Source organism: Puma concolor, chromosome B3 (genome assembly GCF_028749965.1).
Source record: "Puma concolor isolate L17-30 chromosome B3, mPumCon1.1.hap2, whole genome shotgun sequence".
Lineage (NCBI taxonomy): Eukaryota > Metazoa > Chordata > Mammalia > Carnivora > Felidae > Puma > Puma concolor.
Window position 1 is genome coordinate 37835593 of NC_141672.1, and position 22133 is coordinate 37857725.

Below are 22133 nucleotides of genomic sequence, written 5' to 3' on the forward strand. Positions count from 1 at the left end.
AGAAACATTCTGATAAGGGATTCATAACTCAGTTGTGCTTTTTTTTCTCAATATTGAACTGTCTTATTACTGAGGAACACTAATTTAGACCCAAATCTGTTTGCTTTTTTACCAGATAAATCCTTTTGAAGATGGTACATAGTTAGATACTTTTGAGTGGACCACTGAATGCTGTAGTGTTAAAATCATGCTAGGAACGGCCATGCTCAAAATTTATGTAAAAACACTAATCAATTACATGTATTATGCGTTTTTTAATGGAAAGATTGAGTTCCTATTTAAAACAGCACCAGATGTCAAATATCCACTAGTCTTATATAATACTTGAGGAGACATCTGAGTAACATTAACAGATGAAAAAGAAAGAAACCACATTTGTAGAAAATGCCTTGACTTTTCCCTTAACACCAGGTGATGAACTAGAGTGTAGTAATTTTTTTTTAGTATTTATTTTTAAGAGAGAGAGAGAGAGAGAGAAAGAGAGCAAGCATGAGCGGGGGAGGGGCAGAGAAAGAGGGAGACCCAGAATCCAAAGGAGGCTCTGGGCTCTGAGCTATCAGCACAGAGCCCTACGCAGGGCTCGAACCCACGAGCTGTGAGATCATAACCTGAGCTGAAGTTGGGCGCTCAACTGACTGAGCCACCCAGGCACCCCAAGAGTATAGGAATTCTTTAGTTGAGGTCAAGCACCCTCAGGCTATTTGTTGCAAGAGAGTCTCCCAGATAACCACGATTGACTCTCAAAGGCCACTATCATTGTTAAGGTACTGTGATGTGGCTGTTTATGCCTGCCCTGTCTCTATGGTTACCTTCAAGTAAAATATTCTGAATGCTTATATTGTGGGACACTGACCAGCCTTTCAAGTAAGTAGCTATATATGGCGTGTGCATGAGTTTGCTAGGGCCGCCATAAGAAAGGAGCACAGTCGGGGCGCCTGGGTGGCTCAGTCGGTTAAGCGGCCAACTTCGGCTCGGGTCATGGTCTCACAGTCCGTGAGTTCGGGCCCCGCGTCGGGCTCTGTGCTGACAGCTCAGAGCCTGGAGCCTGCTTCGGATTCTGTGTCTCCCTCTCTCTCTGACCCTCCCTCGTTCATGCTCTGTTTCTCTCTGTCTCAAAAATAAATAAACATTAAAAAAAAAAATTAAAAAAAAAAAAAAGAAAGGAGCACAGTCTAGATGGCTTAAATAATAAAAATTTTTCTCATAGTTCTGGAGGCTGGAAGTCTAAGACAAGGTATCAGCAGGATTAGTACTACTCCTTCTCCACCTCCTTCTTCTCCTACCAATACTGCAACTGCTACTTCTCCTCCCCCTCTTCCTCTTCCTCTCAGATTTTTTGCCACATAATTGACATGTAACATTATGTAAGTTTGGGATGTACAATGTGATGTGGTTTTTTTTATAAAATTTTTAAATGTTTATCTTTGAGACAGAGAGAGACAGAGCACGAACGGGGGAGGGGCAGAGAGAGAGGGAGACGCAGGATCTGAAGCAGGCTCCAGGCTCCGAGCTGTCAGCACAGAGCCCGATGTGGGGCTTGAACTCACAGACCGTGAGATCGTGACCTGAGCCGAAGTCAGACGCTTAACCAACTGAGCCACCCAGGTGCCCCTGTGATGTTTTGATGTACATATATTTTGCAAAATGATGATGGCAGTAAAGTTAGTTAATACCTCTATCACCTCACATAATGACTGTGTGTGTGTGTGTGTGTGGGTGTGTGTGGTGAGAAGGTTCATTTCTTCTGAGGCCTCTTTTCTTGGCTTATAGATAGATAGCCATCTATTCTCTGTGTCTTTATGAGGTTTTCCCTCTGTATCTGTGACCAAATTTCCTCTTCTTTTTTTTTTTTTTTATGTTTATTTTTGAGAGAGAGCATGTACAAGTGGGGGAGGGGCAAGGGCCGGGCGGGAGCTGGGGCAGGAACAGAGGATCTGAAGCAGACTCTGTACTGACAGCAGTGACCCCTATGTGGGGCTCAAACTCACAATTATGAGATCATGACCTGAGCTGAAGTCAGACACTCAACCAACCGAGCCACCCAGGCACCCCTAAATTTTCACTTCTTTCTAAGAACATCAGTCATACAGGATTATGGCCTACCCTAAAGATCTCATTTTAACTTAATTACCTCTTTAAAGATCCTGTCCTCAAATATAGTCACATTCTGAGTCACTAGGGGTTAGCACTTCAACATGTGAAATTTTGAGAAGACAAAACTCAGCCTACAACAGGGGCCTGATTCCTTGAACCTTCTTTTCTGCTATCTCATCTACCAATAGTCTGACTCCAGGTTTTATTGAAACATATGGATAAAGAGGGGCGCCTGGGTGGCTCTGTTGGCTGTGTCCAACTCTTGATTTCGGCTCAGATCATGATCTCACGGTTGGTTCATGAATTTGAGCTCCAATCGGGCTCTGAGCTGACAGTGCAGAGCCTGCTTGGGATTCTCTCTCTCTCTCTCTCTCTGTCTCTCTCTCTGTCCCTCCCCTGCTCACACTCATGCATGCTTGTTCTCTCTCACAAAATAAATAAACATTAAAAAAATAAATAAATAAACATAGGGGTGCCTGGGTGGATCAGTCGGTTAAGTGACCAACTTTGGTTCAGGTCATGATCTCATGGTTGGTAAGTTCAAGCCCCATGTGGGGCTCTGTCTCTCTCTCTTTCTCTCTCAAAAATAAAGTTTAAAAAAACATGAAAAAAATAAATACACAGGGGCGCCTGGGTGGCTCAGTCGGTTAAGTGTCCAACTTCGGCTCAGGTCATGATCTTACGGTTTGTGGGTTCAAACCCCACATCAGGCTCTGTGCTGACAGCTCAGAGCCTGGAACCTGTTTCAGAGTCTGTGTCTCCCTCTCTCTGCCTCTTCCCCACTCTCACTTTGTCTCACCCTGTCTCTCAAAAATAAATAAATGTAAAAAAATTTTTTTAAATAAATATACAGATATATAGATAAATATATTTCTTTCAATTCTATTTATTCTAAATTTTTCCCTCTTTTAGTATATGGAGGTGAATAGAGATTAACTTTAAGTGGAGTTTATATAAATGCAATCCATTTTATGACACTGGAGAGATTTCTTAATTTGTCTTTTTTTTTTCCCCCCCGCAGAAAAACATAATGCCAAATCCCTGAAAACCTTAGCAGTTTTAGTATGGGTAGCATTATTGTTCTTGTCCGCAGTATAACTTACTACTAATATTTAACAAGTTAGGGATTTAAAAAAATTTTTCTTTAGTGTTTATTTATTTTTAAGAGAGGGACAGAACATGAGCAGGGCAGGGGCAGAGAGAGAAGGAGACCCAGAATCTGAAGCAGGCTCCAGGCTCTGAGCTGTCAGCACAGAGTCCGACGCAGGGCTGGATCTCACAAGCTACGAAATCCTGACCTGAGCCCAAGCTGGACACTTAACCAACTGAACCATCCACATGTCCCTTGGGATTTTTGATAATTCACATTTGGAGTCGATTAAGGTTTATCTATGCCTAATTCATAAAGAAGGCTTTTAAACCAAATTGTCAACAAAAGATCATAGGTTTTTAAACCTTCTCTAAAGAAAATATATAAGTTCTTTTCAAGAATTTCAAAGTACTTTTTAAAAGCAATTCTCTACATGTACATAAGTCATTGGTAACTATAAGTATGTTTAATCTATTTATCAAAACACATATGAAAGGCTCTACAAGATATCATTTTGACTCGGTTTTTGATAGTATATGTATTAAAAAGTATTCCGTATCACTTGTTGGGATTTTCTGAATTTAATAAAAATTGGTGACTGTTATTGCATGGTTTCCCAGTGTTAAAGTTATTTTAATGTTTTACTTATTTATTTATTTTTGAGAGAACACAAGCAAGGGAGAGGGAGAGAGGGGGGGACAGAGGATCCAAAGCGGGCTCTGTGCTGACAGCAGTAAGCCATATGTGAGGTTTGAGCTCACAAACACATGAGGAACCTTGAGATCGTAACGTGAGCCGAAGTCAGACGCTTAACCAACTGAGCTACCCAGGTGCCCCTAAAGTTATTTAAAAAAAAGAGTCCAGTGATTTCAACAGAATATCTTCAACATGAGTCATGTTTCTCTTTTCCAGTAACCTATTATTTAATTCCACAGGAACACAATTGTCTTGATAAGCCAGTTTATTCTCTTCACTGCATGCATTTAAATTTTTTTGTTATCATCAACTTCATTTCTTTGTGGGACATTATCATGTGTTTCTGCCCAATAATGGAGGCACAGGTGCAAGAAGGGCTATATTTAAGAAAAGCCAGATATAGAAGTGATGAATATTAAAGTATTCAGTTGGTGATTGTATTGTCTAATTTAGGCATTGTGATATTGAACTAAAACTCTTGCATAGTCAGGTACACTGCTGTAGTGATAAACAGGAGTTAAAGAACTTGTAAAAAATGTTACTAATATGGATAATAAGGCCTGGTGTCCTAAAATAAATTTAGTGTGTTTTTCCAGTATTTTTAGTTTGATTTTTCATAGAAATTTTTATTTGTGAGGGCAATATGACTGTGTTCATGCCGATAAGATGCTTTTCTTCCTTTAGCTTGGTAATAAGGCAAATAGGAGAAACCTGGTAGATACAGCTAGTTCTGGAGGGGGTGAGTGGAGGCAATGTAAATTTTCCTGCTAAGGAAAAATATGTCAGAACCCATTATTATTAATTTTAAAATTGAAAATTTTATGGAGATAATTGAAGAATCGTTTGCAGTTTTTTTTTTTAATTTTTTTTTAACATTTATTTATTTTCGAGACAGAGAGAGACAGAGCATGAACGGGGGAGGAACAGAGGCAGAGGGAGACACAGAATCGGAAGCAGGCTCCAGGCTCTGAGCCATCAGCCCAGGGCCCGACGCGGGGCTCGAACTCACGGACTGTGAGATCGTGACCTGAGCTGAAGTCGGGTGCTCAACTGACTGAACCACCCAGGCGCCCCTATAATGTTACATCTAATTTGCCCTTTTCCCTCCTCTCTTACTAGTTCATAAGGATCTTATACAGCCTATTAAGAAATTTGAACAAATTAGGTTAAATCAAAAGTTAATTGACCCCTGGGGCACCTGGGTGGCTCTGTCAGTTAAGCATCTGACTTGATTTCAGCTCAGGGCATGATCTCACGGTTGGTGGGATCCAGCCCTGCGTGAGGCTCAGCACTGACAGTGAGGAGCCTGCTTGGGTTTCTCTCTCTTGCTCTCCCTCTGCCCTTCCCCCCACTCATGTGAGCTCTCTCTCTATATATTAAAATAAACATTAAAAAAAAAAGTTAACTGACCCCTGAATATTAGCAGTACCTCAATTTTCTCCATCTAGTGAACTTTCTTCACTTATCAGATAGAAGAGCAGAGGTTTAAAAAATGATACCAAGGGGCACCCGAATGACCAGTCAGTTGAGCAGCTGACTCTCAGTTTTGATCTCAGGGTCATGGGATCAAGTCCTGCATCAGGCTTCCCCCTGAATATGGATCCTGCTTAAGATTCTCTCTCTCTCTTTCTCTCTCTCCATCTGCCTCCTCCCCCACTTGCTCTCCATTCTAAAATTTAAAATTTTTTATTTTATTTTATTATTTAAAAATTTTTTAATGTTTATTTATTTTTGAGAGAGAGGGAGAGACAGACAGAGTGCAAGCAGGGGAGCGGCAGAGAGAGAGGGAGAGAGAATCCGAAGCAGGCTCCAGGCTCTGAGCTGTCAGCACAAGGTCTGACACGGGGCTCAAATGCACAAACCGCGAGATCATGACCTGAGCCAAAGTCAGATGCTCAACCAACTGAGCCACCCAGGCGCCCCTAAAATAAAAAAAAAAAAATTTTTTTTTTAATGCTACCGAAAGATAAATAAGTCACCTGACAGCAGCCATGCACTCTGCCTCTCCAATCTCTTTTTGGTCTTTCTCAGCAGTTTGTGGCTGTCTTCTGTTGCTTCCTCTCTCGCAAGCCATCACTCTTGCTTCTCTTCATAACTTTATGATCTTTTCTTTCCTTTATTTGCTTTAAAATAATATATAGTCAATATAAGCCTCATTCTTTCTCCTGACTCTCCTATCCAACCATTTCACTGATGAGCACAGATAAGGCCGGGAAACAAGTGGTGTAAACATAGCTTTTTAGGAGAGAGGCCTCTGAACACACTCCCCTTCACAACCAACATAAAGTAACACGTCTATGGCCAAAGCATTTAGTATTTCTTTTCTGCTAGGCATCATAGAATTCATTATTGGTGTGATTTACTCTCACAACAAAATTTGAACAACTTTAATGTTGATGAGAATAAAATCGCTTATTCTAAACCCTATGTGTCATTTTAATGATTTTTGTTGTTGTTGTGGTTGTTGTTGTTGTTTAATTATGCTGCTTCAGGAGTCCCTGGGTGGCTCAGTCAGTTAAGGGTCTGACTCTTGATTTAAAGGCTCAGGTCATGATCTCAGTGTTCATGGGATCGAGCCCCACGTGGGCTCTGTGCTGGCAGCAGCACAGAGACTGCTTGGGATCCTCTCTCTCCCTCTGTCTCTGTCTCTCAAAATAAATAAATAAACGTTTAAAAAAATTACACTGCTTCGGGGCAACTGGGTGGCTCAGTCAGTTGAGAGTCCAACTCTTGATTTTGGCTCAGGTCATGATCTCAGGCTCATGGGATCTGTGCTGTTACTGCAGACCCTGCTTGGGATTCTTTCTCTCCCTCTCTCTCTCTGCCCCTCCCCAACTCTTGCTTTCTGTTTCAAAATAAATAACTAAACTTAAAAAAAAATGAGTGTAACACTGGAATATACTGTTAGGAGATTTGAGAATCTTCATTTTATTGTATAATAAGTTATAACTGAAATATCCATAATGATTTAAAGTCATGAATTTTCTAAAACCAACATTATGATTTTAAGTAACATTTTCCCTTTCTGAATAGCTAAGAAACCTTCAAAACAAGCTCTTCATAAAAGAAACTTCATTGCAAGAGATGAAGAGTGAGTTAGAAAGTTACAAACGAAATAACGTGCATCAGTCTTCCCAGATAATGTCTCTGAAAGAGGATATCAAGGACCTAGAGGAACTTATCGCTTCTCTAACCAGAATTAAATCTTTGAAAAACACCAATATTCAGAATCTTGAAAGAGGCAACTGGGATCTAGCTGAAAAAATTATAGAACTGGAAAACATTCTAAGGTAGGAAATGTTCTAGTTTGTTTTCAAACATCTCATTTGTCATAAGTTTGCAAATAGTATATAAACTCCATATTCCTGATGGATCACAGAATTTAAAACTAGTAGAATTTCATGTAATACCTGACTCAAAATTATTATGTTTAAAAAAAGACATTTTTAAAATATTTATTTTTGAGAGGGAGAGAGAAGGAAAGAGTGAGAGAGAGAGAGAGAGACAACACAAGAGGGGGAGGGGCAGACAGAGAGTGAGACACAGAATCTGAAGCAAGCTCCAGGCTCTGAGCTCAGAGTGTGATACAGGACTTGAACTCATAAACCATGAGATCATGACCTGGTTGGACGCTTAACCAACTGAGCCACCCAGGTGCCCCTAAAAAAGACGTTTTTATAGAGATGTAATTCACATACCATTAAAATTCACCCTTTTAGTCAATTGTACTTCAATAAAAAAAGAAAAAAAATGCACCCCTTTAAAGTATGCAATTCAGTAGGTTTTTTTAAAATTTTTTTAAATGTTTTTAATGTTTATTTATTTTTGAGAGAGAGAGAGACAGAGACAGAGCATGAGAGTGAGCAGGAGAGGTGCAGAGAGAGAGGGAGACACAGAATCTGAAGCAGGCTCCAGGCTCCAAGCTGTCAGCACAGAGCCCGACATGGGGCTCGAAGTCACAGACCGCGAGATCATGACCTGAGCCGAAGTCGGCCGCTCAACCGACTGAGCCACCCAGGCACCCCTTTAATTTTTTTTTAATGTTTATTCATTTTTGAGAGACAGAGAGACAGAGCATGAGCAGGGAAGGGGCAGAGAGAGGGAGACACAGAATCCGAGGCAGGCTCCAGGCTCTGAGCCGCCAGCACAGAGCCCGACGTGGGGCTCGAACCCATAAACTGCAAGATCATGACCTGAGCCGAAGTCGGTCGCTCAACTGACTGAGCCACCCAGGTGCCCCAGTAGTTTTAATATATTCACAAGATTGTGCGATCATTACCACTAATTCCAGAACATTTTTAATCACCCCTCAAAGAAACCCCATGCCTATTTTCAGTTACTCCCCATTCTGACAACCACCAGTCTACATTCTTTCTCTATGGACTTGCTTTTTCTGGACATTTTCCATGAATGCAGTCATACAATATATGGCCTGTGTCTCACTTCACTTAGCACAATGTTTTTAAGGTTAATCCATGTTGAACCATGAATCAGCATACTTCACTCTTTTTTATGGCTGAATAATATTTTATTGTATGAATATACCACAGTTTGTTTATGCATTCATCCGTTGATGGACATTGGCTTGTTTCCTTTTTTGGGGGTGACTTTATGCATAATGCTCCTGTGACCATTCTCGTGTGAGCTTTTACATGACTGTATGCTTCATTCCTGTTAGGTATATGCCTTGGGAGTAGAATGGCTGAGTCATAAAGTAACTCTGTTTACTTTTGAGGCACTTCCAGACTATTTTCCAAGGCAGTTACACGTTTTACATTCCCACCAGCAATGTTTGAGGATTCCGGTTACTCCACATCCTCACCAACATCTGTTATTGTTCGTCTTTTTTATGATAGCCGTTCTAGTGGATAGGAAGTCGTATCTTACTGTGATTTTAATTTGCATTTCTGTAAGGCTAAAGATGTTGAGCATCTTTTCATGTGCTTATTGGCCATTTGTGTATCTTCTTTATAGAAATATCTATTCAAATCCTTTGTCCAATTTTCAATTGGGTTGTCTTTTTATTTTTGAGGTGTGTTTTTTATGTGTTCTGGACACTGGACCCTTATCAGACATATGATGGGCAGGTATTTTCTCCCATCTGTGGGTTGTCTTTTCACTTTTTTTTTTTTTCTCTAAGTAATCTCTATACTCTATGTGGGGCTTGAAATCCTAACCCCGAGATCAGGGGTCGCATGTCCCTCTGAGCCTGGCTCAGTCTTTTCATGTTCTTAATGGTGTCCTTTGGAGCACAAAGTATTTTAATTTGGATGGAAGTTTATTTTTTGTCACTTGAGACTTGGTGTCATATCTAAGGAACCATTGCCTAATCCAGGGTCACAAAGATTGACACATATATTTTCTTTTTAAGATGTATAGTCTTAACACTTAAATTTATATCTCTGAAAATTTTTGACTAATTTTTGTATATGATGTGAGTTAGGGGTTAGGAGTTCAAATTCATTCTTTTTCATGTGAAGACCCACTATTCAAGGTCTTTTGTGGTTCCATACAAACTTTACTATTATTTGCTCAAGTCCTGTGAAAAATGCCATTGGTATTTTGATAGGGATTGCATTAAATGTATAGATTGCTTTGGATAGTATAGGCATTTTAACAATATTAATTCTTCCAATCCATGAGCATGGAATATCGTCCCATTTGTGTCATCTTCAATTTCTTTTCGTCAATGTTTTACAGTGTTCAGAGTACAGATTTTTCACCTCCTTGGTTAAGTTTATTCCTGGATATTTTGTTCTTTTTGGTATAATTATAAATGGGATTATTTTCTTAATTTCTCTATCTGCTACTTTATTAGTGTATAGAAATGCAATCGACTTATGTGTATTAATTTTGTATCCTGCAAATTTACTGACTTTATTTTTTATTTCTAATAGTTTATTGTTGGAGTCTTTAAGGTTTTATATATATAGTATCATGTTATCTGCAAATAGTGACAGTTTAACTTTTTCCTTACTAATTTGGATGTCTTTTCTTTCTTTCTCTTTCTTTCTTTCTTTCTTTCTTTCTTTCTTTCTTTCTTTCTTTCTTTCTTTCTTTCTTTCTTTTTCTTTCTTTTGTCTGATTGCTGTTGGTAGAACCTCTAGCACTATGTTGAATAAAAGTGGTGAGAATAGACATCCTTGTCTTGCTCCTGATCTTAGAGGAAAAGCTCGCATTTTTTTTTTTTTTTTTTTTTTTTTTTACCATTGAGTAGGATGTTAGCTGTGGTTTTTTCTTTTTTTTTTTATATGGCTTTATTATGTTGAGGTGTGTTCCCTCTAAACCCACTTTATTGAGAGCTTTTATCATGAATGAGTATTGGATTTTATCAGATGCTTTTCTTTCATCCATTGAGATGATCATATGATTTTAATCCTTCATTTTGTTGATGTGGTATATCACATTGATTCATGAATGTGAACCATCCTTGCACCCCCAGAATAAATCCCACTTGATCATGGTGGATGACCCTTTGAATGTATTTTTTTTTTTTAATGTTTATTTATTTCTGAGACACAGAGAGACAGAGCATGAGTGGGGGAGGGGCAGAGAGAGAGGGAAACACAGAATCAGAAGCAGGCTCCAGGCTCTGAGCTGTCAGCACAGACCCCGATACGGGGCTTGAACTCACCAACCATGAGATCATGACCTAAGCGGAAGTCGGTCGCTCAACTGACTGAGCCACCCAAGCGCCCCTCAATGTATTTTTTTAATTTTACTTTTGAGCATGAGAGAGAGAGTGAGGGAGAGAGAGAGAGAATGGGTGAGGGACACAGAGGTGAAGAGAGAATCTTAAACAAGCTCCTTGCTCAGTGTGGAACCTGACACAGCTCTTGATCCCACAAACCCATGATCCACAATCAGGATCATGACTTGAACCGAAATCAAGAGTTGGATGCTCAACCAACTGAGCCACACAGGCGCCCCTCAATGTATTTTTGAATGCAATTTGCTCCTATTTGGGGGGAATTTTTGCATCTATGTTCATCAGGGATATTAGCCTATAGTTTTCTTTTTATGTAGTGTCTTTGTCTGATTTTGGTATCAGGACTCATATTTGGAAGCTTTCCTCCCTCTTCTGTTTTTTGGAATATTTTGAGGAGAATAGACATTAACTCTTCTTTAAATGTTTAGTAGAATTCACCTGTGAATCTATCTTGTCCTAGACTTTTGTTTATTCAGAGATTTTTAAAATTTTGTTATTACTGATTAAATTTTGTTACTAGTAATCTGTTCAGATTTTCTATTTCTTCCTGATTCAGTTTTGGAAAATTATATGTTTCTAGGAATTGATACATTTCTTCTAGGTTGTCCAATTTTTTGGCATATGATTTTTTGAGTAGTCTCCTATAATCCTTTTTATTTTTGTCATGTCTATTGTTTCTTCTCCTCTTTCATTTCTGATTTATTTGTTTGTGTCTTCTCTCTTTTTTTCTTGATGAGTCCAGTTAAAGGTTTATCAATGTTTTATTTATCTTTTCAAAGTAATAGTTCTCGGTTTCACTGATCCTTTCTTTTTTCTTTCTTTCTCTCTTTTTTGTCTCTATTTCATTTATTTCTATTTCAATCTTTATTATTTCCTTCCTTCTACTAAACTTGGACTTTGTTCTTCTTTTTCTAATTCCTTTAGGTGTAAGATTAGGTTGTTTATTTGAGATTTTGTGTTTGTGTGTTTCTTGAGGTGGACCTGTACTGCTGTAAATTTCTGTCTTAAAACTGCTTTCATTGTGTCCTCAAAATTTTGGACCATAGTGTTTTCATTTTCATTTGTCTCCACGTATTTTTTTATTTCCTCTTTGATTTTTTTAAATTGACCTATTGACTGTTTAGCAATGTGTTGTTTAGCCTCCGTTTGTGTTTTTTTCTAGCACATTCTTATGATTCTTTTAATTTCATACCATTGTGGTCAGAAAAGATGCATGATATGATTTCAATCTTCTTAAATTTATTGAGACATGCCTTGTGGCCTAATGTGTGATCTATCCTGGAGAATGTTCCATAGGCTCTTGAAAGGAATGCATAGTGTTGTTTTGGATAGAATGTTCTGTATATATCTGTTAAGTCCATCTGGTCTAATATGTAATTCAAAGACACTGTTTCCTTATTGATTTTATGCCTGGATGATCTATCCATTGATGTGAGTGAGGTGTTAAAGTTCTCTACTATTATTGTACTACTGTTAATTTCTCCCTTTATGTCTGCTAATGTTTTCTTTATGTATTTAAGCTCCAATTTTGGGTGTATATATATTTACAGTCATTATATACTCTTGGTGGATTGACCACTTTATCTTTATGTAATGCCCTTCTTTATCTCTACTTACAATCTTTGTTTTAAAGTCTATTTTGTCTGTTATAACTATTGCTATCCTGGCTTTTTTTCTTCTCTCATTTCTATTTGCATGGTGTATCTTTCTCTATCCTTTCACTTTCAGTCTGTGTAAGCCTTTAAGTCTGAAGTGAGTCTCTTGTAGGCAGCATATAGATAGCTCTTTTTTTTTTTTTTTTTAATCTAGCTGCCAACCTTTGTCTTTGGATTTGAAAACTTAGACTATTTACATTGAAAGTAATTATTGATAAGTATGTACTTATTTTCATTTTGTTGTTTTCTGGTTATTTTTGTAGTTATTCTGTCTCTTCCTCTCAAACTGTCTTTCCCTGTGATTGATGACTTTCTGTAGTGTTATGCCTGAATTCTTTTTCTCTATTTTTTGTGTATTCATCATAGGTTTTGAGTTTGTGGTTACCTTGAGGTTCATATATAGGACCCTAAGTTTTTAGCAGTTTATAGTAAATTGATTGAAATTTGAACACATTCTAAAAGAACTTCTTTTTTTACTCTCCTCCACATCTTATGTATATGCTGTCATATATTTTGTATCTTCTTATTCATAATTGTCTTACTTCTAATTATAACCTTTTTTTTCCTACTTAACAAAGCCCCTTTAACATTTATTGTAAGCTGGTTTGGTGGTGATAAACTTTAACTATTGTTTGTCTGGGTAACTCTTTTTTTTTTTAAGTTTATTTATTTGGGGGAGAGGGGAGGGAGGATCAGAAAAAGAGAGAGAGAGAATCCCAAGCAGACTCCACAGTGTTAGCTCAGAGCCTGATGTGGGGCTCGATCTCACAAACCATGAGACCATGACCTGAGCCAAAATCAGGAGTCAGATACTAACTGACTATGCCACCCAGGCACCCCTGTTTAGGAAATTCTTTATCTCTCCTTCAATTCTGAATGATAACCTTGACAGGTAGCATATTCTTGGTTGTAGGTTTTTTTTCCTTTCAGCTCTTTGAATATATGCCACTCCTTTCTGGCCTGCATAGTTTTTGTTGCAGAATCAGCTGATAGCCTGTGGGGTTTCCCTTGTACGTAACTAGTTGCTTCTCTCTTGCTGCTTTTAAAATCTCTCTTTATCTTTAACCTTTGACATTTAATTATTTTATTATGTGTTGGTGATATGGACCTCCTTAAGTCATCTTGTTTGGAGCTCTCTGTGGTTCCTGAATCTGGATGTTTGTTTCCTTTCTCCAGTTAAGGAATTTTTCAGCTATTATTTCTTCAAGTAAATTTTCTTCCCCTTTCTTCTTCTGAGACCCCTATAATGTGAATGTTTGCTTGCTTGATGTTATTCAAGAGATCCCTTAACCTATCCTCTTTTTGTTTTAAGTTTATTTTACTTATTTTGAGAGAGAGAGAGAGAGGGAGCAGGGGAGGGGCAGAGAGGGGGGAGGAGAGAGACAGGATCCCAAGTGGGCTGTCAGCACAGAGCCTGACATGGGGCTCAAACTCATGAACTGTGAGATCATGACCTGATCCAAAATCCAGAGTCAGTTGCTTAACTGAGTTACCCAGGTACCCTATCCTCTTTAAAAATAGAAATAGATTATTTTTTCTTTTGGCTGTTCAGCTAGGGTGATTTCCATTACCCTATCTTCCAGATTGCTGATATATTCTTCTGTATTCTCTAATCTACTGTTGATTTCCTTCTAATGTATTTTTCATTTTAGTTATTGTATTCTTCAAATCTGATTGGTTCTCTTTATGTTTTCTATCTCTTTGTTGAAGTTCTCACTGAGTCTACTCTTCTTTCCAGTCTGGTGAGCATCTTTATGATAATTACTTTAAATTCTGTAGCAGGCATATTGCTTATCTCCATTTCATATAGTTCTTTTTCTGGGGTATTGTCTTGTTCATTCATTCAGAGCATATTCCTCTGTTTCTTCACTTTGCTGGACTGTCTGTGTTTGTTTCTATGAATTAGATGGAACAGCTACTTCTCCTAAACTTGCAGGAATGGTCTTGTATATGGTCATCTTCTGTGTAGACTGTAGGTGGCTGGTGCCTTTGGCTGGCTGGCTGGAACTGTGTCTGCATGGGCTCGGGTCCCAGTGCACTCCATGCTGTGGCTACCCTGGTGGGATGGCTGGAGCAGAAGTGAGTGTGGGCCTGGGTGGTCCCAGGACTCTGTGTAGAAGGTGCCCCAGCAGGACAGCTGAAGCTGAAGTGAGCTCAAGGCAGTGGGTCCTAGGGTCCTTCATGCAGAGTGCCCTGGCAGGGCAGCTAGAACCACAGGAGGGCATGGCCCAAGGGGCCAGGGGCACCTCATGTCGGAAGTGTCCCAGTGGGATGTCTGGAACTGAGGTGAGGCATGTGCTGCACAGGATCAGCCTGGGAGGATACCTGAAGCAGAAGTAGGTGAAAGCTAGGATGTCCTGAGGTGTTCAGTGAAGAGTGTGCCCTATTGGGGTGATTAAAATGGAGGCCGGCATGGGCCAGGTTGTCCCAGGATATTCTGTACAGAGGGCTCCCTGCTGGGGTGGCTGGAGCCGAGGTGAGGGGTGGGCTTGGGGTCTCAGGGTGCTCCATGCAGGAGGTGTTTTGGCAGGGCAGCTAGAGCTAAAGTGAACACGGGCTGGGGGTTCCCAGGGTGCTCCATGCACGGGACATCTTAGCAAGGCAGCTGGAGCCAAAGTAGGCATTAGCTAAGAGGTCCCAGAGTGCTCTGTGTCAGGGGTCCCCTAGCAAGCTATCTGGAGCTGAAGTGGTGTGGGCCTGGAATTTTCCAAGGAGGTGCTTTGTGCCTGTGTCACCTTGGCATGATGGTTGGAGCCATAGTGATTGCTGGACCAGGGGTGTCCCAGTGTGTGTCATGCTGGGGCCATCTTTGTGTGACAGCTGGGGTTGGCAGGCTAGGGGCCTGGGGCTCACTGAGGTGGTAGGCTGGCTATGGCGCCTGGACCTTGTTCCCGTCCACATTATCAAGTTGGATGCGGAACATAACTGTGGTGCTCACCAGCCCTTTCAACCTGGAGAGTTCTAGCAGGTCCCCCTGCTGTCTGTTGGAGTTCTAGGACTGGCTCTTTTATATTTGGTTCCTCTTTTAAACTGTGGCTTTTCTGTGCCCCACGGTGTCTGAGGCTGGTGTGGGCCAGGGGCATGGGGCTTGTTGACATGACAGGCTGGCCATGGAGCCTGGACCCTGTCCTATCTGCACCATCCAGGTAGAAGGGGAAGGTAAACCATGGTGCTCCCCAGCCCCTCTGACCCAGCAAAAGCTTTACCTGTTCCCTCACTGCCTAGCGAGATTCTAGACCTAGCTCCTTTACACCCTAGCTGCTCTTTTAAACTGTGGCTTCTCCTCCATGCCCCAGCGTGTCTGGGGCTGGTATGGGCCCAGGACCCAGTGGGCCCAGGCTCGCTGGGGTGGCAGGCCAACCAGGGGTTTGGAACCCTGCTCCCATCCACATCCCCACCGTGGTGCAGGGGGAACACAGACTATGCTACCCAGAGAGAGTTCCAACAGCTCTCTCACCACTGGGCAAGGTTCCAGGGCCAGTTCCTCCACATTCCAGTTGCTTTTCCAACCTTCAGCTTTCCCTCCAAGCCCCAGGGCATCTGGACCTGGTGTGGGCCAGTGACCCGGAGCTTGCAGGGGTATCGGCTACTCTGTCTGTCCTGCCTCTCCATGTGGTCTCCCCATCCTCTGTTGTACAGAAGCTGCTCAGTCAGCCCTCAGCTCCCCCTAGGGCAGAATTGCTGTACAGATAGATGTAGACCTGGTGCCTCCATGGAGGAGGTGAGCCCAGGGTCTTCCCATGTCACCATCTTGGACTGGAGCCTCCTCTAGTGTTTCCTATAAAGCATTTCTTCTGACAGTCTTTCTGTTTTTTCTTCTTCTTCTTCTTCTGAAACTATATTATTTCATTTTCATTTTTTGAAGGTCATTTTTTGTTTTGGTTTGTGTTACTGAGTACAAAATTTGGGGTTGCCAGTATTTTTTCTTTCAGCACTCTAAGATGTCATCTGGTTATCTTCTGACATCTATAGTTTCTGTTGAAAAGTTATTTATCAGTCTTATTGCTGTGCCTTTGGAGGTGATAAGGTGTGCTTTTTATTGGTAGCAATTTGACTATGATGTGTCTTAGTGTGGCTTTCTTTGTATCCGTCCTGCTTAGGATTTAAAGAACTTATTGAATCTATCAATTATGTCTTTCATCAGGTATGAAGTCTTGGGAATTATTTTTTCAAATACCGTTTTTTCCCATTCTGTCTCTACTCTCACTCTAGGCCTACAGTTATAGGTGTGTTAGACCTTTTGAGTGTCTCCTGCATGTCTCTAATATAATCTTTTTAAAAAATTTTTTAATGTGTTTATTTTTGGGAGAGAGGGACAAACAGATCATGAACAGGGAGGGGCAGAGAGAGAGAGAGACACACACACAGACTCTGAAGCAGGCTCCAGGCTCCGAGCTGTCAGCACAGAGCCCAACGTGGGGCTCGAACCTGCAAACCATGAGCTCATGGCCTGAGCCAAAGTCAGACGCTTAACTGACTGAGCCACCCAGGCGCCCCTCTAATATAATCTTTTCGATTAAAAATTTGTTTGGATTGGGGCGCCTGGGTGGCGCAGTCGGTTAAGCGTCCGACTTCAGCCAGGTCACGATCTCGCGGTCAGTGAGTTCGAGCCCCGCGTCGGGCTCTGGGCTGATGGCTCAGAGCCTGGAGCCTGTTTCCGATTCTATGTCTCCCTCTCTCTCTGCCCCTCCCCCGTTCATGCTCTGTCTCTCTCTGTCCCAAAAATAAATAAACGTTGAAAAAAAAAAAATTTTTGTTTGGATAATACAGGTAATTTCTTTTAACCTGACTCAAATTCACTAATTCTGTAAGCTGCAATTCTTAGACAGGAGAGGATCAAAAATACACAAACAGCAACAAACAAAAATATGGAAGATCGGCTGAAACTTTGACCTAGCTATGGGTACAGGGTAGAAAATATTAACAATACCTAGCAATTGATAGGTAATCAAAACAAGAACCAAACACACACACACACACACACACACACACACACACACACACACACCAAATAATTAGCTATTTGTATATTTGATAATAAAACAAGTTTTTACATATGTTCTTCTCTATTGCTGCATCATTATTTGAATTCCCTTTCCTCTCATTAAATCCCAGTGGAAGAGCCATCAGATGTTATTAAAACAGGAGTCCTTGTATCTCTGTGGAACCTCCTGGCCATCGCAATGTTACTAATAGTGGCAGGCAGATATTCATGCTCAAATTTCCCCGTGAAAAAGATAGTTTAAAAATTAACCTTCCCCAGCGGAACTACTAGAGGACCTAGCACTGGATTGTTTTCATCTCTATTTCTCTGCCATTTCTAGTTTCTCCCTAGAAATAGTTCGGTAACTGCACAGCTCTTTGCAAAAGTTCATTTCTAACTTGATACATATATTTAATATATTTTAAGTGGGGATTGCTTCTTTAATGATTATTATTTTTTAGAAGTTTATTTTGAGAGAGAGCAGGGGAGGGTCAGAGAGAGGGAGAGAAAGAGAGAATCCCAATCCCACGTGGGGCTTGAAATCACAAACCGCAAGATCATGACCTGAGCTGAAATCAAGAGTTGGACGCTCAACCGACTGAACCACCCAGGTGCTCTCTTTCAATATTTTTTTTTAATGTTTATTTATTTTTGAGATGGGGGCCGGCTGAGGGAGAGAGGGAAACACAGAATCTGAAGCAGGCTCCAGGCTCTGAGCTGTGAGCACAGCGCCCGACAAGGGGCTTCAACCTACAAGCCATGAGATCATGACCTGAGCCAAAGTCAGATGCTTAACCCACTGAGCCACCCAGGCACCCCAACTTTAATGATTTTTAATTTAAGTTTGAAAATTGAGTTGGTTTCATGATATTGTTACCCACCAATATTTTACACAGAGTCCATCTGTTTGAAAGAGAAAAGGCAGAGCGGAAAGCAGGCCTTTTGGAGGAAAAGTTAGCAGGTGTTAATGGATTCACCCATCATATGAATATGAAAGGACAAGAAGATTCCTTGGATAGTTTCATGATGAAGGTGAGAATAAATATTGATTTTTCAAGAAACAGGATTTGCAAGACCTCATGTTACTCTGAGAGATAATTGGCAAATGTTTAGTAGGTTGTTGGTCTGCTTCTGATCCTGGGGGGATGGGAACTGGGGGGGCGTGGGGATGTGGGCGGGGAATCAAAGGAAGCTGTGCAGTATGGTTGACCGAAAGCCTTTCCGAGGTACAGAGAGTAATCACAAGGTGGATCTAAGGCCTCTGTGATAGAACCCTAAAAGGGATTGGAGCTGAGCGAGACCTGGGAGGAAGCGGTGGTGATATGAGAATGAAATGTCGGTGTTTTACATTTCTGGTGTGGGTTACCTCCTGCTGCTGCCAGCAGCTGGATTTTGGGCTCTGAATGTGTGTTGAAGGGCGGTGTAAGCAAAAGTCATTGAAGCCGAGGCACAGAAATCACAAAGCTAAACGGGCAGATCATCTACATTTGACCTTGAAATCTAGAATTATGGCATGAGTTGGGTTTAGAAGGAAGAGATGAGCCTGGTCACTAGTAGAAAGCAATTCACCGGATGAGTAGAGGTTTTATAGAAGAATGTTGGAGGATGGGAGCCAGGGAAGAAATACAAGCATTTTTTTTTTTTTTTTTTTAGCCCTGACTATTTATAATGGAAGCAGGATGATTACAGGAGTACAAGGGAAAGGTTGGGGGAAAGAGGTGTGACTTCTTTCATTTATACATCTATACATCTACATAGTCAAAGTTGTTGTTACTAAGTGATGTTATAGAACCATGATGAAGTCTTTGTAGAAATATCTGTTGCCCTCCCAACTTTTCATTAAGTGTCTTAGCATTCATTGATGGTCCTCACCTGAATCAGTTATTTCATTAGATAGAAAATGCTGATTTTTAAATTTCTATCATTCCTTCTACATTTATTAGCTCAGAATTTTCTTTTTTTTGTTTTACATTTTTAATGTTTATTATTTATTTTTGAGAGAGAGAGGGGCAGAGCACGAGTGGGGGAGGGACAGAGAAAGAGGGAGAGACAGAATCTGAAGCAGCTCCAGGCTCTGAGCTGTCAGCACAGAGCCCAATGCAGGGCTCAAACCCACAAACTGTGAGATCATGACCTAAGCTGAAACCAAGAGTCAGATGCTTAACCAACTGAGCCACCCAGGTACCCCCAGAATTTTCTATTAAGAGTTTAACTTCATAACTGAGGCTATTTGGTTAGCTGCTTCTCTAAGCTAAATTTCCTGTGTTCTCAAAACAATTTCTTTGTACAGTCATTTTAATACCTCTTGATACTCCAGTTTGCTCTTTTTTTTTTTTTTTCAACGTTTATTTATTTTTGGGACAGAGAGAGACAGAGCATGAACGGGGGAGGGGCAGAGAGAGAGGGAGACACAGAATCGGAAACAGGCTCCAGGCTCTGAGCCATCAGCCCAGAGCCTGACGCGGGGCTCGAACTCACGGAACGTGAGATCGTGACCTGGCTGAAGTCGGACGCTTAACCGACTGCGCCACCCAGGCGCCCCTCCAGTTTGCTCTTTTGAGCATGCCCTCATCTGTCTTATGACTCCATAACTCTTTATTTCTTTGGAGGACCTTTCTCCTGAAGTCTTGTGTTATGACTATATTTATATTTCAAGAAAACAAAAGGAAGTCAATGTCTCCATATTAAATTCCAAATGGGAAGTTTCACGTGTGTTGGCACATTTAGGATATAGGGGAAGCTATCCTGACCAAGAACTTGGAGAGAGACAACATTTTTCACTCTGAAGGACCAAAAGATGGGCAGAAAATTTGGGATAAATGTCAGCAAGATTCAATCCATAGGGAAAAACAAAAATATGAGTTGGACAGACCTTTGTCTCCTTCCGGCTGGGAAACAAAAACTGCGCGATGTTACTGTCAGAAATTCCTCAGTCGGTTGGCTACTCTTCTGAGCAACAGTGCTGTCCCCACACTAGCCACGGAGGAAGCTGTGAAAGAGAGGGTTCGGGAAGTTGGTGCAAATGAGCAATCTTGGAAGTCTGTTAAGTGTATTGACAGACAAGCCACCCTTTCAGATTTGTTTCTTTAACATGTGGATTTTTTTATATTAGCCGATTTAGTAAATTCCGTGGCTCTGAATTTTAATTTTGATTTCATTTCTATTACTACAATATAAAAGGGAAGAGGATGTCCATTATTACAGCAGAGGTTAGTATAGTGTATTTGTGAAAAGTAGAGGGCCCCAGTATGAATCCCAGCTCAGCCATTGCCAGCTGTGTGCTCTTGGGCCGGTTCCTTATCCTCTCTGTACCTCGGTTTCATTTGTAAAATTTGGTGGAGGGGGGTGGGGTGGGGGCTGGGAGGGCACAGTTCCTGTCTCACAGAGTGGTAAGGATTAAATGGATTAATACATGATAAATGCTTACTACAGTTCAGTGGAAGGTCAACGAATGCTAGCTTAAAGATAGTGGTATGGTGGGGTGCCTGGGTGGCTCAGTCGGTCAAACGTCCCACTTCCTCTCAGGTCATGATCTCGTGGTTCGTGGGTTCAAGCCCTGTGTCAGGCTCTGTGCTGACAGCTCGGAGCCTGGAGCCTGCTTCGGATTTTGTGTCTCCCTCTTTCTCTGCGCCTCACCTGCTCTCTCTCTCTCAAAAATAAATAAAAATTAAAAAAAAAATAGTGGTATGGTGAAGATATATATGTGTCCATCATGACTAAATACTGGTCAGTTCAGTCAATGGGGTAAAATACATTGTCAAGTCAGTCATTTGTTTGAATATACTGGCTGAGTCTACCAAAGATTGAACCGGCAAGTTTAAGTGGCTATATATCTCCTTGTCATGTCCACATGATTTTAGTAAAATTTCATGCCTCTTCGCCCTAAAATTCAAAGTTAGATACTGCTTAAATTCAGTGTGTCAATAAAATCTGCTCAGTCTGTTTGTTGGAGAGTTCCAATTTTTTCTTTTACTTTTTGCTTAAAATTCATTACACAATTTTATTTCTCAATGCTAAGATGTCTGATTTTGTATATCACACCTTTCAATTTCTTTTTCTAAAACCAGCTTCTACATGTCAAATCTTAGAAGTCTTCCCCATTCACCTATTTAGTAATGTAATGTCAGCACAATGTCAGTGTCAGTAGACCTCACACATAGTTTTTAATTGAAACAGAGGTCACAGACCATCAGGAGCTTTGTCTGTCCTTTTCTCCCCACAGAGGACAGCAGGTCTGCAGCAGGAAATCCAGATGCTCACCAAACGGCTGGAGCAGCTATGTGGCCACTCTGAAGAAGCCGTTGGAGAATTCTCCCAAATGGAAGAAAGGCAGAGGGAACAAAAAAGACCCTTGAAACGTATGGAAGGAAACACTGCTATTAATGACTTTTTTCAAGAGAGATTAGAATTGAACAGGAAAAAAGTAAGAATTTCTATATATAAAGCATTTCTTTGACAATGAAAATGATTGTATTTTATGGTATCTAACATTTAAAGCTGTTGATACTTAATATTAGAAAAGGGAGGAAAATTTGCTACAAACTTTTAAACCTTCTGTTTTTATCAAAAATCCTCTCCTTGGAAAGCCTGGGCAGCTTAATGGACTGGGCATCTGACTTCAGTTCAGGTCATGGTCTCGTGGTTCGTGGGTTCCAGCCTCGTGTCGGGCTCTGTGCTGACAGCTCAGAGCCTGGAGCCTGCTTCAGATTCTGTGCCTCCCTCTCTCTCTCTGGCCCTCTCTTGCTTGCACCCTCTCTCTCTCTCTCTCAAAAATAAATAAACATTAAAAAAAATCCTTTCCAGGGGCGCCTGGGTGGCTCAGTTGGTTGGGCGGCCGACTTCGGCTCAGGTCATGATCTCGTGGTCCGTGAGTTCGAGCCCCGCGTCGGGCTCTGTGCTGACAGC

The 22133-nt window shown here is 41.0% G+C and overlaps 1 protein-coding gene across 3 annotated transcripts in view; it reads left to right on the top strand.

The window, feature by feature from the left end:
* LOC147579909 (uncharacterized) overlaps positions 1-22133 on the top strand; it is a 49761-nt gene that overhangs the window by 16868 nt on the left and 10760 nt on the right. For all 3 annotated transcript variants that reach the window (XM_086709552.1, XM_086709553.1, XM_086709554.1), the window contains exons 3-5: positions 6914-7170; positions 18125-18260; positions 21451-21651. In XM_086709552.1, the coding sequence (XP_086565678.1) occupies positions 6914-7170; positions 18125-18260; positions 21451-21651 (594 nt within the window). The remainder of the gene's footprint in view (positions 1-6913; positions 7171-18124; positions 18261-21450; positions 21652-22133) is intronic.